Below are 15,888 nucleotides of genomic sequence, written 5' to 3' on the forward strand. Positions count from 1 at the left end.
AACTCCATTTGCCAAGTGAGGTAGTGCTACAAACTTATGTTTGAAATGCAATTTTCAATATCTATCTATGAAACAATATTTATCATCATATCCATAAAAAAATATGTGTATACTTCAAATGGAAAAGCCTCAACAGACCAAGGTTCATATTTGTATAGGGGTACAGTTGGACTCCAGGTACTGAGAATAGGCATTCACCATTTACATGAATCATCCAAATATATGGCACATTGCATAATATGAACCTTGGATGATATGATATGTGAACCAACAATACATGTTGAAACTTATTTAGTTTGTCATCCAAATCCCCAGTGTTGCTTCCACAATTTAGCATTGACCTTCTTTTTAATAGCAACCAATCCACTAAAGCATAAGGTTGTCAACTAATAGTAAGCCTACCACCAACCTTGTATATATTTGTAATTGCCCAAGTATATAATAATTGGCTATAATAACAATAATAGTATGCAATAACACAAGGAGGGAAAAGATATGAGGATTGACCTAATAAGCAACAATGCTTGCATGGGCACCAACAAATAAACTTGCCAGCATTGCCCCAGCAACCGCCAATGGCCATAGAAGGATAGCAACACCCGTGAAAGGTACACATATGGTCTCCACGAAAGGGCCTTGACAACAATGTCATGAAACAATTGATGCCACCCTTTAAATAGCATGTATGGACCTTTGCATATGGCAACAAATGATATAATTACCACATGAACAATGATTCTTATAGCAATAGCACGACAGATTGCAATGGCACTACTATACTAGAATGCAACAACATGTTTAACAGGGCAAAGATAGTTATAAGGAAGCCCATTTACCTCAATGACTACGTGCATCATTGAATTCACAAGGCACACCTACCAGCTAGTTCGTTATTGCAATTCCACTACCTCACCACTCGTAGTCCCACTCAGTATGTTATCACCCATTATCAAATCTGTCATAACCATAATGTATTGAGCTAGACACATGATCATTGAAATTATTATAAATATGAGTAAAAGAAGGAATAAAAGGCAGACTGAAACTTGTCTTAATTTTCCTTCTCTAGCATTCCTTTTTTTTCTGCACTAGTTAGCTATCACATTCGAATAACTACAGCTATTAAAGTACCAGGAAAATAAAACAGCCTGCAGGAAAGGAGAAACAAAATTCAAAATAAGTCATATAGCACAAATGATGTGTCAGAGTGGTCTAACAACATCATATTTGGCACATTATGACTGGTTTTTTTTTTTATCTAAAATTCATTCTTCATAGTCACATTTTGTCATGCTTTTATGTTCTAGAAAATAATTCTTATTTTTCTTTCAAAGTACAGTTCAATATTCTCATGTGATGTAAATCTATCAGAAACTCAAGATACATGTACAACTAGGACACAACAATGCTAACAACACCGTTGATGTCACATAGGCCAATAAAAAGCTTCTGAATAGGCACAAATTGTTTGTTAGGGAAATCACTATGAGAAAGTAATCTCAATTTCATAATACATGTATAGAAAAAGTGAGCAAAAACTTCAAAGAGTGGTAGTCAAGGAAAGCACCTCACAACAATCTAATATGTCCAAACAGCATGCACTAACCAAAGTCCAACTATGATAGCAGTGTTCGCAGTTGCAATTATTAACCATATGAAAGGGCATAAAAGGATACCTTAAGTGATTGGCATTTTGCAGTTTAAGCAATGGTAAGTAAGGTTTACAATCATACTCCTCACATCAAACCCTCCTCGTAAAGCATAGTATAGTAAAGCATGACATAGAAGAAGCAATTATATATTCCATGGTTGAAACTAGAAAATGAAAGAAGTTCACCAACTGATTAAAATCCATGGTGTTGTGTCAACTATAACCACTGTTTATTGAACTAATATGAATAGGAAATGTTTTTCTATTTCAGGCTCCTAGAAACATAACCAAGGCTCACAATCAGATATGTTTGGAGCCCATGTAGCCTTACAGTTATGTTGAGGTTGTGCCTTTACTGTTGCTTATCCATGAAGTATAGAAGGAAGTTCTCCAAGTATCGGTTTAGCTCACCATTTGTGAAATAAATATCCTTGAATACAACAAATTATATTAAAATCCTTGAATACAAATTCCCTAGTAAAACAACAACACAAAGGAACACTAGATGACAAAAGTACAAGAAATCGTACCTTTTTAAAACAACAACTCAACCAAATGAGGTGCCTACAGAGAAGTGTAAACATTTGTCAAAATGAGGGACCAAAAGAAGTAAGTGCCTCATAATTTTCAGCGAACAATCCACCGTGAGGGTTACGAGTATTCAACAACATATCCAAACCCCTAAACACTACCAAAAATAAACAAAAGATTACTGATTTAGTTATGCAAATGCTATTAATGCAATCAATTGAGCTTGTAACCCTTGATACAATATGCACCATTTTTACACATTCAAATGACAAGTACAAACATTTGAAATTTTGACATGTACCTCTTTCCAATAATGACACACTTGGTGAAGTTATAAGTGCTTAGACATGGCTCCATTCTCCCATTAACATTTGTATTTTTGACATAGCAACGACATGTAAACAAATATATACAAATATTAATTATGGCATAAATTGGTAAAAAAGATAATTCAAAAATAAAGGTTACATATCAACATACATGAATGTAGTTGTTGAACCTCATTTGTGTTGATGTCAATTGGCTATCATCAGCACTATCTACATCCTCAGGTTCATATTGACTTGCAAAATGGCCAGGTTGGTTGCACTTAAAACACTGATCCTATCCATGCACCTACCAATTGTGATTCCAATGCATTGTCCAACGGCTTTGGAGTAGATTAAATGAAATAAAAAAATTATGTATATTTATTGTGAAATAATTGTCAATAATAGTACAAACTTGTTTACAATATTTAAACAATTGTATTGAACACAACACATTCATTCTTCCTATGTCATGTTTAACATTCTACATCGGATGTTTTTAACTTTTAAAAAATATGTTTCACATTTCTTGCGAATTGTTGTCATGGTCTCCTTGTCTAACAACGTGCCATCACCAAACCACTACAAGTTATAATATATACAAGTTAGTGACGTAGATATAAAATGAATTACAAATAATAGTTAACAAATAAGGAATTTGGACAAGTAAATATACCATGGTCCAATCAGTCTTCAACTCCCTGCTTACTATGTTCCACGTCTAATGCATGATGTAATAGCCATACTCATAGCCTCCGATTTGAACGTGACTCTACATTTAATATGAAAAGTACCAAATAAGCAATATGACCATGCAAAGTAGTCTTTAATGATATACATTACAAAGTTACAAAACATCAATAGTACAAAATAAGTCATGGATGATATCACTAACCTTTACTTCAATCCACTTAGGTGCAACTTGATCAATATGACCATGCAAAGTAGTCTTTAATGGGTTCATTGCACTACTTACAAAAAAACATCAACGAATATACAAGGACAAACTATTTATGTATCAACATTTAATATGATCACAATATAAGTTAAAACTTAACTTGTTAATTGCAGCTTTGATATGAATATCAGGCTTCTTACACAATGAACAAAACCAAACGATAACTTCCTTCATAGGACACAAAACAACCAGCTGCCAATGGCCCCTGAATTTGAAATGAATTAGATACATATAACACAAACATTGTTTACAGGCATTCCATAAATTTGACTTACTGATTCAAGTAAGCTCCTAGGTAGACCTCTCGTTGGGATTCCTTAACCCATGTTTCAATGTATTGTTGGGATTCACCATGTTTATCCTTTGCATTGTGTATGGACTAAGGCTCAAGGAATCCATACATGGAACCATGACCCAAGCTTGAACTCCACTCATCCATAAACTTATTAATAATATTTGAAATTAAAAATGATAATCATGTATAGCATAATGAATATTAATTAGTAGTCAACAAATAAGGAATTTACTTACATAATCAACAATTGTAGTATAGATATGTTCAAACATTTGTCACCTGATATTATTTCATTTACATCAGAATATGTTAGGAAGACAGATGCATCTACATCATGAATCCCAAATTTAGTCCCATTAAACAACAATTCAACAGGTTTGTCATAAATATCACAAAGGCTCATGATCAGCCCACGCAAGGGATCATCTGCCTCCACATCATTTGACCTTCGAACAGGTTTAGCCACTTTGTGTTGGAGTAAGTGAGTCCTATATGGTTAATGAAAACAACAATTAAACTGATGTTGGTAACTAATTTAAGTCTAATCTATGATTGTGTTAATTCATGTACAACAAAATAAACATTACCTCATGTGATACAAGTTTGACAAACTATGTCGGCCATGCAATGAATGTGTCAAGGGCCTGCCTGACATACTATATTTCTGACGTGGGGAACAGGACTTTAGCATCACTGTCGAAAACTTTTTCAACACTGACCCTTACCATGTCATCTGCATAAGCCACATTGTGTATGGTAGACCCCCCTCCATATATTTTTCCCAAGGCCACCAAGTGTGTAGAATGATCACATTGCACATACAATCCCATAGTCGATATAACATCAACAACATCTTCTTCCCCTAATGGGTTGACACCAGTTTCAACATTACTACCCTTTGTGTTCACACGTGCACCCATTTGTTGTATGTCAGCCTCAATTGGGGGTGAGTATTGTGATCCCCTTTGTGAAAACTCAATTTTTATGGCCTCTTTCAACTCTTGTTTCATTTTGTTAAGGCTTTTTTTGTTTTCTTCTTCAATCTGATTCCTTATTTCTTCCTTATGTTTTTTAATTGTTTGTGCCTTTTTCCTAATTCCCTGTCATGGCGCATATATAATTTCCATCAATTGAATTCAAATGAAATGGTATACTGGACAACTGAAATTTAAACTTAAACACATGCACAACTAACTTCCTAGTTAGGGGTCTGGCGGGTTGCAGCAAATTCTTTCCAAGTCTTGGGATCTAGACCATATTTTGATGAAGGATATTGTGTTTGTTGTCCGTTAGTGTTAACATACACTAATTTGGTGGTGAGATTAGACTTAAATTGCCTCCATCTTGTCGCCATCGTTGACATGACCTTCATCTTGGCATTTGGTGTTTTTGCGATATCAAATTTGGCCTGCATAACATAATGTTGTGTTACAATCAGTCAATGTTAACATTTTAAATTCAAATAACCATGCAAGAAAACTAAATACACCATTTTGTACTAGACTTACCAAAATGTCATCCCATACTAGGTCCTTTATAGATTGCGGTACATCTTTCCTGTAGATATGTACAATAGGAATCTTTTCTCGAGCTATGATCCCCAGATAGCTGTGGAACTTTTCTTTATTCGGGCTTGGTCCTCTCCCAGTAGCAGGGTCAACATTAACCGTTGGTATAGGCTAATTGAAGGTTCTTAAAGTCAAGCTTCTTAGTCGTGTCGATTGTCTACTCCTCTTGGACATAGCCTCTGACTGACCATCTGAATGCAGAGGAGACCTTGGCGGTGTGCTCATGACCATGTACAAATAAAATTAATAATCAGTAATGTACATCGATTGCAAATATTGTGAATACAAAACAAATTGTAAATATCATAAAAAAAACTATTTGCTACAAATAACGAAAAAAGACAATACATTGCTTTGATACAAGTTCGTTACGTAGGAATGTTCTCGCATAAACCTTCATCATGATCATTACGATTTGCATGTACATCATCCACATCATGATCTTCATTGATAGAAGGCATTCATTGGGAAAAGGAAAGTGTCTCACAAATGTCAAGTGTTGAATCATCATTATGGTGACTGATACCACTTGGTCTTCCTTGTAGAACAACCAACGGTCTTGAATCACATGGATCTTGGGCGTAAAATACTTTTCTGGCTTGTTCTTCCATAACAAAAGGTTTGTCCATGTAAGCCACCTTGTTAAAGTCTACTAAAGTAAATCCCAACTAATCTTGTTGCACACCGGTATTCCCATTAACCCACTGACACTTAAAAACGGGCACCCTAAATTCACTATAATCAACCTCCTAGATTTCTTGAATCACGCCAAAGTAAGCCATGGATGCTCGAATAGGGTTATTGTTTGATGCACTACAAAAGTGATTGGAATCAGCATCGACACTCACCCCACTGTTTTGCACAAAACTTTTATCATATTGTGACTTCGTGTAGAAGGAATAATTTTTTATGTCATATCCCTTCCAAGTAAGGACATTGAGATTTGGCCTAATAGCTAAAAATCTTAATATTTTGGAAGCACTGTCATCAACAAATATTTTTTGTCTAAACCAGTTGATGAAAGTTCTATTGTGCTCTTGCAACACCCTCATCATTTTCATTTTTTGGTGAGTAATTGTCACATTTTTTTGTGAGTCTCTATGTACGGTAACACCTCTGTTGTATTGTTTAATATATAAAGATGTGCTTGTGACACCTCATGTCAACTCATTTTGACAGCATTGTATCCTCGTGTACCCTTACCTTGTCATGTCTGCTCATGTCGAGTTTGAGGAAGACCGACAGATTTAACTGTTTTAGTGTACTGGGAGAAAAACTCAATACAGTCTTCAGCAATGTACCTTTCGACAATTGATGCTTCTGGTTGGTATTGGTTCTTGGTACAACCCTTTAACACCTTCATGTACCGCTCAACTTGATACATCCACCGTAAAAACACAAGACCACACAACCAGATTTCTCATACAAGATGAACAATTAAGTGAACCATTATGTTAAAAAATTATGGAGGAAAATACATTTCCATTTGACAAAGGACAATGGCAGTCTCATTATCCAATTCATCCAATTTTTTAGGGTCAATGACTTTGCTACAAATAACATTAAAAATGAAGCACAAACAAGTTATGGAAACCCTAACCTTGTCAGGCAAGCTACCGCGAATCGCCATAGGCAATAGTTGTTGCATTAACACATGACAATCATGAGATTTCAAGCCAAACAACTTGAGATCATTGAGAGACACAAGGCTCTTGATATTCGAAAAGTATCCTTGTGGGACTTTTAGACTACGAAGGAATTGACAAAAACTTCTCTTTTCTTTTGTTAACATTGTGTAACATGCTGAGGGTAGATATGATCGCAAGCCTTGTGAGATAGAATGCAACCGGTCCTGTATACCCATGCCAACCAAGTCTTGACGACACTTCAAACCATCCTTTTTCTTGCCTTTAATGTTATGAAGAGTGTCAATTAAAGTAGCACAAACATTTTTCTCCACATGCATGACGTCTATTCAATGTCTAACATCAAGATCGGACCAATATGGAAGATTAAAGAATATTGACCTTTTCTTCCATATGTTTGCATCAAATGATGGTTTTTTTTGTGTCTTCCCAAAGATAGTTATGAAGTCCTTTACTCAATCATAAACTTCTTTGCCAGCTAATGGATTCAGGGCGCTTTCATTTTCCTGAGTTCCATCAAAAGATTTTTTCAATCGCCAATATGGATGATAATGTTTGAGAAATCTTCGATGCCTGGTATATACTGTCTTCTTTCCATGTTTGAGTTGGATGAAGCTTGTAATTTTCTCATAGATAGGACATGTGTCATGTCCGTTGACACTATATCCACTCAAATTTCCATATGCTGGAAATTCATTAATAGTATAGAATACCATTGCACACAACCTGAACATCTGATGTAGATTCCCATCCCACACATCAACCCCATCTTCCCACAATTTTCTCAAGTCTTCAATCTACGGAGTCAGATAGACGTCAATATCATTCCCTGGTTGCCTTGGGCCCGATATCATCATCCAAAGCATTATGTACTTTCGCTTGATGCACAACCAAAGAGGGAGGTTGTAAATAATCTGCAAAACAAGCCAGGAACTGTGGTTAGTGCTTAAGTTTCCAAAAAGATTCATTCCGTCTGAAGCAAAAGCAAGCCTTAGATTTGTTGGCTCGTCCCCAAAATCAAGATACAAATGATCAATTGCCTTCCATTGCGGACTATCAGCTGGATGTTGGAGGAATCCATCACTTTTTCTGTTGTCTACTTTCCATGTAAGGTTTTTTGCATCATGTCCATTAGCAAACAATCACTTAAACCTTGGTATTATTGGAAGATACCAACACACCTTTATTGGACGACTGTTGTTTGCGATTGCATCAACACTGCATTCCCCATCGTTCACTCTGTACCTTGATACCCCACATGTGGGGCAATTACGCATTTCTGCAAACTCATTTTTGTACAAAATGCAATCAGTAGGGCATGCATGGATTTTTTGGTATTTCATTCCCAATGGACATAAAATCTTCTTTGCCTCGTGGTGATTATTTAGCAACGTGTTATCTTCAGGAAGCATGTTTTTCAATAACACAAGTAATTTAGTGAAGCTCTTGTCACTCCACCCAAATCGTGCCTGCAAGTTCACCAAAGCTAGCACCACTGACAACCTTGTGAAAGATGTGCACCCCGAATACAAAGGCTTCTTTGAATCATTTTGTATTTTGTCATACATGGGTCCATGTGCTTGTTGAAAAATGTCTTGCCCAAGATCGTGTGCATCATATCTTCTATACGATGTCCTATGTTTGCATTAACTGGCTCAGCCTGAGAGACTGTTGGCATGTCTGGTGATTCCCCATGTCATATCCATTTTGTGTAATTCGAAATGATCTCATCACAGATAAGATGAGATCTAATGTCATTTACTGATTGGTGTCTCCCATTTGCACATTTGATAGACAGAAAATTTGCCCCACAAAGATGGTGCATTACATTAAGTAAATTGCGAGAATTCTTGAACACCATTCTCATAGTCTTTAGTTATACGTGATGCTTTCATCTAACTTCGATCCATGCTTCTCCTTTGTTGTGACACTTGATTAAGTTATCTCACATGCATGAAAACCTCACTTTTTTCATTAAAGGTGTGGTCTTATCCCATTCAGGAAGACATTGTTTACAGTAGATTCATACGTATGGGTTAATTGTTTTTTTTTTTAATTTTGACTAAATTTTGTCAACAATTCGCATTGGTTTCCAAGTACACAACATGAAAGCGGTGACATCTTATGATCCACCACATTCAAGTATGCACTCAGAGAACAAATTGAAATACAGTATACCGAAATTTTGTAAAATTTAACAAAAGACAACTAACCCATATGTATGAATGTACTATAAACAAAGATGTTGGATCGAGTGGCCTCAGAATAATTAAGAAGGGGGGGTTGAATTAATTATTCCTAAACCTTTACTAATTAAAAAATTACTCTTCTAAGGCTTTTACTAAATTGTTAAGAGAATGAGGAGTAGAAGAGAAACTTAAATTAAATGCACAGCGGAAAGTAAAAGAGTAGGGAAGAAGGAAACAAACACACAAGAGTTTTTATACTGGTTCGGCAACAACCCGTGCCTACATCCAGTCCCCAAGCGACCTGCGGTCCTTGAGATTTCTTTCAACCTTGTAAAAATCCATTTACAAGCAAAGATCCACAAGGGATGTACCCTCCCTTGTTCTCTTTGAACCTAGTGGATGTACCCTCCACTAGAACTGATCCACAAGAGATGTACCCTCTATTGTTCTCAGTCAAACCCAAGTATATGTACCCTCTACTTGTACCACAAAGGATGTACCCTCCAATGTGTTGAGACAAAGATCTCAGGCTGTTAAACCTTTGATACTTTGTGAATGGGGATACAAAAGAATTCTCAGGCGGTTAGTCCTTTGAACACTTTTGTATTAGGGGAAGGGAAGAATCAAAAGAATTCTCAAACTGTATCGTTTTGAATTCTTTGACAATGGAGAAGGGAGACACAAAAGAATTCAGGCGGTTAGTCCTTTGTTCTTTTGGAAAAGGGAGAAGAGAGACACAAAAAGAATTCAGGCGGTTAGTCCTTGGCGAATTCTTTTTGGCAAAGGGAGAAGGGAATGAAAATGATGAATAGCACAAGTTTTTGAACGAAGAACTTTTCTTGGAAGAGAAAGTTTTGAACAAAAAATTTTTAGAAAGATGAAGAGAAGATGAAACAGAACAACTGTTGAAGGAGATGAAAGAAAATATTGAAAGATGATTGAAAGAAATGATTGAGATGAATTGATAGAAAGATTGCTTAGAAAGATTTCTTAGAAAGATTGCTTAGAAAGATTGATTGAAAATACAAAACAAAGTCTTGCTTTTATAGACTCTTCATGTCTGGTCAAGAGAACCATTTTGAAGAGTTATAACTTTTAGAAAAACTTAAAACCAATTTGAAAAAGTCAAAAACCATTTGAAGAGTTACATCTTTTGATTTATTCAGAAACAACCACTGGTAATCGATTATCAAATCAGTGTAATCGATTACACAAAGCTTTTAGTGAAAGGATGTGACTCTTCACATTTGAATTTGAATTTCAACGTTCAAAGGCACTGGTAATCGATTACCAAAACATTGTAATCGATTACAGCTTTTTTGAAATCAATTGGAACGTTGTAAATTCATTTGAAAACTTTTTCAAATCCATTTTGCTACTGGTAATTGATTACAACAATCTGGTAATCGATTACCAGAGAGTAAAAACTCTTTGGTAAACATGTTTTGAGAAAAATTCATGTGCTACTCAGTTTTTGAAAAAACCTTTTCATACTTATCTTGATTAAGTCTTCTCTTGATTCTTGAATCTTGAGTCTTGAATCTTGTTCTTGATTATTCTTGATTCTTGATTCTTGAAAACTTGAAACTTGAAACTTGAAACTTCTCTTGAATCTTTCTCTTGATTCTTGAATTCTTTGGTATCATCAAAATAACCTTTGAAGGCATTGCTTCCACAAAAGAGTCTTCCCAAACTATGTAACCGGACAATTAAAGTTTCAATACATCGATTAATGCAAACTGTTCGTATTAATCATTGTATTAAATCTCAAATGGGAAACTATGTTTCACTCGCAATGCACATACGTGGTTATATAAAACAATAGAGATATACCAACAAGCATGTAATAATTTTAGAGTGTGGGACATACAAACACATACCTCAAAAGATAGTCACTAAAGATAGGTAGTAGGTGACTTTCAATCTACAGTGGGAACCAGATGACACAGTCGGGTACACACCATAATTCCTCTTTTTGTACATAACACTACAGTACCATGCAAAATATTCAAGTAGTGAGAAAGAAGATATGGCTCAATATCACTAAATTAGCATCAAGATTATTCTCATTAGTCCATAATGTATAAAATATAAAACCACCTTCAACATGCTTAACTAGAAAACTATATTAATTAGTTGTGTATAAGAATCTAGGTAGATAAAGATTAACGGTATTTAAACTTTTCATCAACGATGTTTTTATTTACCTTGGTAGTTAAAACTACCTAATTGTTTCCTATGACTCCTAAACTGAATAAACCAAGTGGAACTAGTTACTTTTTCATTGAATTTTAGTTGGTTTGGGAGTACAAGCGGGTTTTAGGGGTTTTGCTATGTGTTTATCCTGAGACTGCAGTGTTGGTAAAATGTTGGACGTTTCAAATTCTAGGAATATCTCAATGAAGATGCTCTATTTCCTGTCAAACAATTGCTTCTTGATTCTGCTCAAGGTGATTTTGCTGCGGTTTGTTCATGGGTTGATGAGGTTGGCCATACTTACTACTATCATTGGAGCAACGCTTTACATTATGTTGACATGCCGGATTTCAAGTGTAACAATGAATACTGCAGTAAGTTTTTTTGGTTGTTCATTATATTGGCCTCGGTGAAATTGTTGTGTATTTAGGTCTTGTTTGGATAAAATTATCAATAACAGTTTATGAGAATAAAATAAGAAGGTAAAATGAATTAAACTTCTTCTACAAGTTAAAATTAGCTTATGCATAAGTTAAAATCAGTTTTTGGAAAAGTTAAATGAGAGAGATCTTAAAAAAGTTGAAGTGCATAAGTTGATTTTAACATGTCGAAAAAATTTAATTCATTTTACTTTCTTACTTTCTTCTCCTATAAATGCTTATTGAGAAATTTTCCAAACAAGGCCTTAGACTGTTCAATGGCCACACACTTTGCAAATTACTCTAATGTGTTTTTTTCATGATTCTTATAGGAGACTGTCATGATTCTTACAAACGTAAACATAGGTGTGTTAGTGGAGCAATATACAACAATACAATGCAACTTAAATCAGCTGATGAAAGCACTTCATCTGAATTTAACTGTATGCATTCATAGAGGATATTCTTAATTTGTTTGTCATATACAGAGATAGTTCTTTTAATTTTCTCTTCTGATTCTGCCTTTATCAATTACAGACAATTTGGCAGAGGCATTTATGTTCTTGTCAAATTTTGTTGGGGATATTCATAAGGTTTTCTTGTCCTAGTTCCTATTTAAAACCTTATAAGAAACAAAAGTTATTATTGGTTTATAAAGTAAACATGATTTTCATATCTTTTTATCCTTGATTTGCATGAGTAAAAAACTAGAGTTTGAGTTTACCTATGGGTAGATAAGTTGGGAAATGAGAACTTGAAACTTTAAAACAAGGATTGGTGCGAATGAGTCATCATATTGTTCCCTATGTACTAGGTGAAAATTATAGTTACATGGTTCAATATGTGTTTTTTCTTCTCCAAACTTGTGCTATAAAGGAATTGTTTTTTATTCCCATTTTCTTTTGTAGCCCCTACAAGATGCACCTGCTTTTGATATCCTTCTTAATTATGTTGTCACTAAGATTTTCTACATATTTCTTTGGTTTTCATATGTTGGCCATAATGCTCATGCAATCTGTCTCTCTCAATAATGCAATAAATTGACTAAATTCAGTGATTTGGATTTTTGGTCCAAGTGTGGGATGACTTGATTATTCACTCTACTCTAAAAATATTCTATGATTCTGATCTTTCTATTATGATACAAGCCATTGAAAGGAATACTACAGTGAGTTTTATTTTTTCCTATTTTTTAATGCATTTATTCAAATGACGAAGATACCCAACATATAGAAAATGAAGTTTTTTCTTTTGTCATCATGGTTATTGCTTGGACTTGTAATATAGATATTTATAGGCCAAGAGGCTGACTGCTGATTTTTACTCACTATCTACAGTATAATTGGCCAAATGATGTATCAATTTGGGAACATTGTGCCAACAACCACACAGCTTGTCCAAATCGGTATAAGCATGATACATTTCCTATCCAACCTTTTTATCATTTTACTCTCTAGTTTTGTCTAATACTCTGATTGGTTGCTTAGTATTAAATTGGTTACTCTTTGCATTGCTTGGTAGTCAATATTTTTATTTGTATATAAACATATTTATATTCATTTCTTGTGCCTCATTATCATAACTTTGCTCCTTGAAAACATTGTGAATTGATAGAGTTGAAATACTTATCTAACTAATAATGAATTCACAATATTGATTAATTAATATGTACATTTGCTTGTATATTTGGATAGGCAGGGGCTCCCTTTGTTTTGGCATATTAGCATATTACTAGCAATTACAATACTTCTTACATACAACTGATATAAAGAATTTGTATCTTATGATTTGATTGGTTAAATTTACAATTCAGGTATGCTTCTGAAAGCATTAGCTTAGCATGCAAATTTGCCTACAGAAATGCTACACCAGGAAGCACTTTGGAAGGTATTTCCTATTTTCTCATCTAAAAACATAATATTAGAGAAACTCTATAATCTTCAGCTAGAGATATCCTCTTCCCCTTGTGGGTAGTGTTGTTTTTTGTCTCTTTGCTTTTCTTAGCTTCAAGTGGAACTAGTTACTTTTTCATTGACATACTTAAATTATTTACTTTTAGTTTTACACGTACACACATGCCATGCGCCACTACCAAAAAGGCTCAATATGAAGAGGATTAGGTTTCTAAGTTGGAGCACTGAAATAAAATCACATTCCCCCTCCCTACCCCAACAAGGAAGGGTTCCCACAACCCTCTCATATATGTGCTCAATTTAAGCAACATAATCTGAGACACTAACCATTTTCTACCCCGTAGCAGGCATATGACAAGACTCTTCATCACTTGTAGTGATGACGGTGCACTTTACTTGGAAACCAAGTTGAACCTTAACATGGTTGAGTTTCTCACACCACCTAAGCTAGAATTTCTAAACAAATTTCTCCCGTGTAAGCCTAATAAGATGCATTCACATAGAGAAACCTTGCCCCAAGTACTTGTACAAGTGAACATATTCAATTATGCTAGAATAGCTATAGGCATATGCAATCTCCATACTCTTCTTCATGCTATATGTCGTGGCTCTAGGGAGGAAGTAGCATTTCCTGATTGAAGTTCTGCTTCCTCTTATTTTTCACCATTGAATGATTTGAGTTTGCATGACCATGTTGATCAAAATAATGAGGATTCAAGTGCAGAAAATATGTGCGCCACTACAAGATTTGTGTTTGGTGTTGAATTGATTGACAGTCTAAGAGCTGATGCAAAAGATGGTAATTATGATGAAAACTCAAAGCCTCTTACTAGATATGAAGCATTGGCTGCATTCATTTGGAAACATATGACACCTGCATGCAAGATGGAATCTAATAGCACAAGACTAGTAGTTGTTATCCATATTGTGGACATGAGAAGGAGGATTGGTGAACCTTTCTCTAGATACATCATTGGCAACATTTTGTGGCTAGTGATGGTGTTTTGTGAAAGAGTCAATGCAGAAACTAGTGTTAGATATTTGGTTAACATTGCCATAGACAAATTTGGAAATCTTTCAAGGGAATTGTTTTTAACAGTCAAAAGTGATCCTAATATCCTATGAAGCACTCAGTCTATGGATTTGACTCAAGGTATCGAAACAAGAAATCTAATTCCAATCACAAGTTGCTCTAGTTTGAATTTCAGGGGGCTAGATTTTGATTTTGGGAAGCCTTTGTGGTTGGTGTTACAGGAAGGGATCAGGAAAATCTCCCCAATGAAGCTATTATCATGGAAATAGATGAAGCCATTGAAGCTTGGCTGACAATGGAAATGCAACATATTGCTAACTTGGAAAAAGACATTGAATTTCTCAGATTAGCTTTGCCTAATCCTAGTGTTTCAAACATCTGGTTTTGACATCTGCAAATGAATTAACATTTCAAATATAAACATTTAAAATATGTGTCTACACAAAAGAATGATAAAATGTTTGTTGATCTCCAAAATGGTTGAAGTAATCAGTTATCAAGCCATTGTTAAAGACAAAGACATCTTGGGATAAAATGAAAAACAAGTAGATGTCATTTTGTCTGGCCCAAACTAATTAATAAGTATTGAATTAGAGGGAAAATACTATTTTGCTAGATACAAAAGCTAGGTAACAACTTTTCTAGCAAACCAACTAGGTGCACAGTGCACTGCAAATCTAATAAATTTAATGGAATCCTGAAATGAACTAGTTCCACACATAACCAGTGTTTGCAAGCTTAGCAAAGATTCAAAGACAATATTTGCTTTCTACTTAGATGTTAGTTTCATCAAGTAGTCAACTGTAACTTTAAAATTTCTATTTTGTATTTTCACATACATCTCTAATCATACTGCCATCATGTACCTATGGCTACTAATACTGATCAATTATTAGTTAAGTTCATAATTTTTCTATCGTACCTGAATGATAGAAAAAGTATGGTTTTGTGTTAGTATCACTAATTTTGTCTGAACTAATAATACAATGAATGGCAAGTTTTTACTTGTATGGATTTTAATGTATACAAGTCATCACCAACAGATTAAATTAAAAATAAAAGCAGATGTTTATACAAAATCTACCTGTAGATACTAATACATTATGTACTCTAATCAGGGAAAATCATCCAAGTATAATTTGACAAGGATTTGCTCTGCATTACAGAGAAAACCATGCATG

At 34.7% G+C, this 15,888-nt stretch overlaps 1 protein-coding gene across 1 annotated transcript; it reads left to right on the top strand.

Moving 5' to 3' along the window:
- Positions 1–8,587: 8,587 nt before the first annotated feature.
- LOC100814803 (endonuclease 4-like) lies at positions 8,588–15,095 on the top strand. The gene is made up of 7 exons (XM_014769572.1): positions 8,588–8,596; positions 11,536–11,716; positions 12,094–12,204; positions 12,299–12,354; positions 13,099–13,166; positions 13,575–13,648; positions 14,929–15,095. The coding sequence occupies exons 1-7, from the start codon at positions 8,588–8,590 to the stop codon at positions 15,093–15,095; spliced, it is 666 nt and encodes a 221-aa protein (XP_014625058.1).
- The last annotated feature ends 793 nt before the right edge of the window (positions 15,096–15,888 follow it).

This window comes from Glycine max, chromosome 17, assembly GCF_000004515.6.
Source record: "Glycine max cultivar Williams 82 chromosome 17, Glycine_max_v4.0, whole genome shotgun sequence".
In the NCBI taxonomy this organism is placed as follows: Eukaryota; Viridiplantae; Streptophyta; class Magnoliopsida; order Fabales; family Fabaceae; genus Glycine; species Glycine max.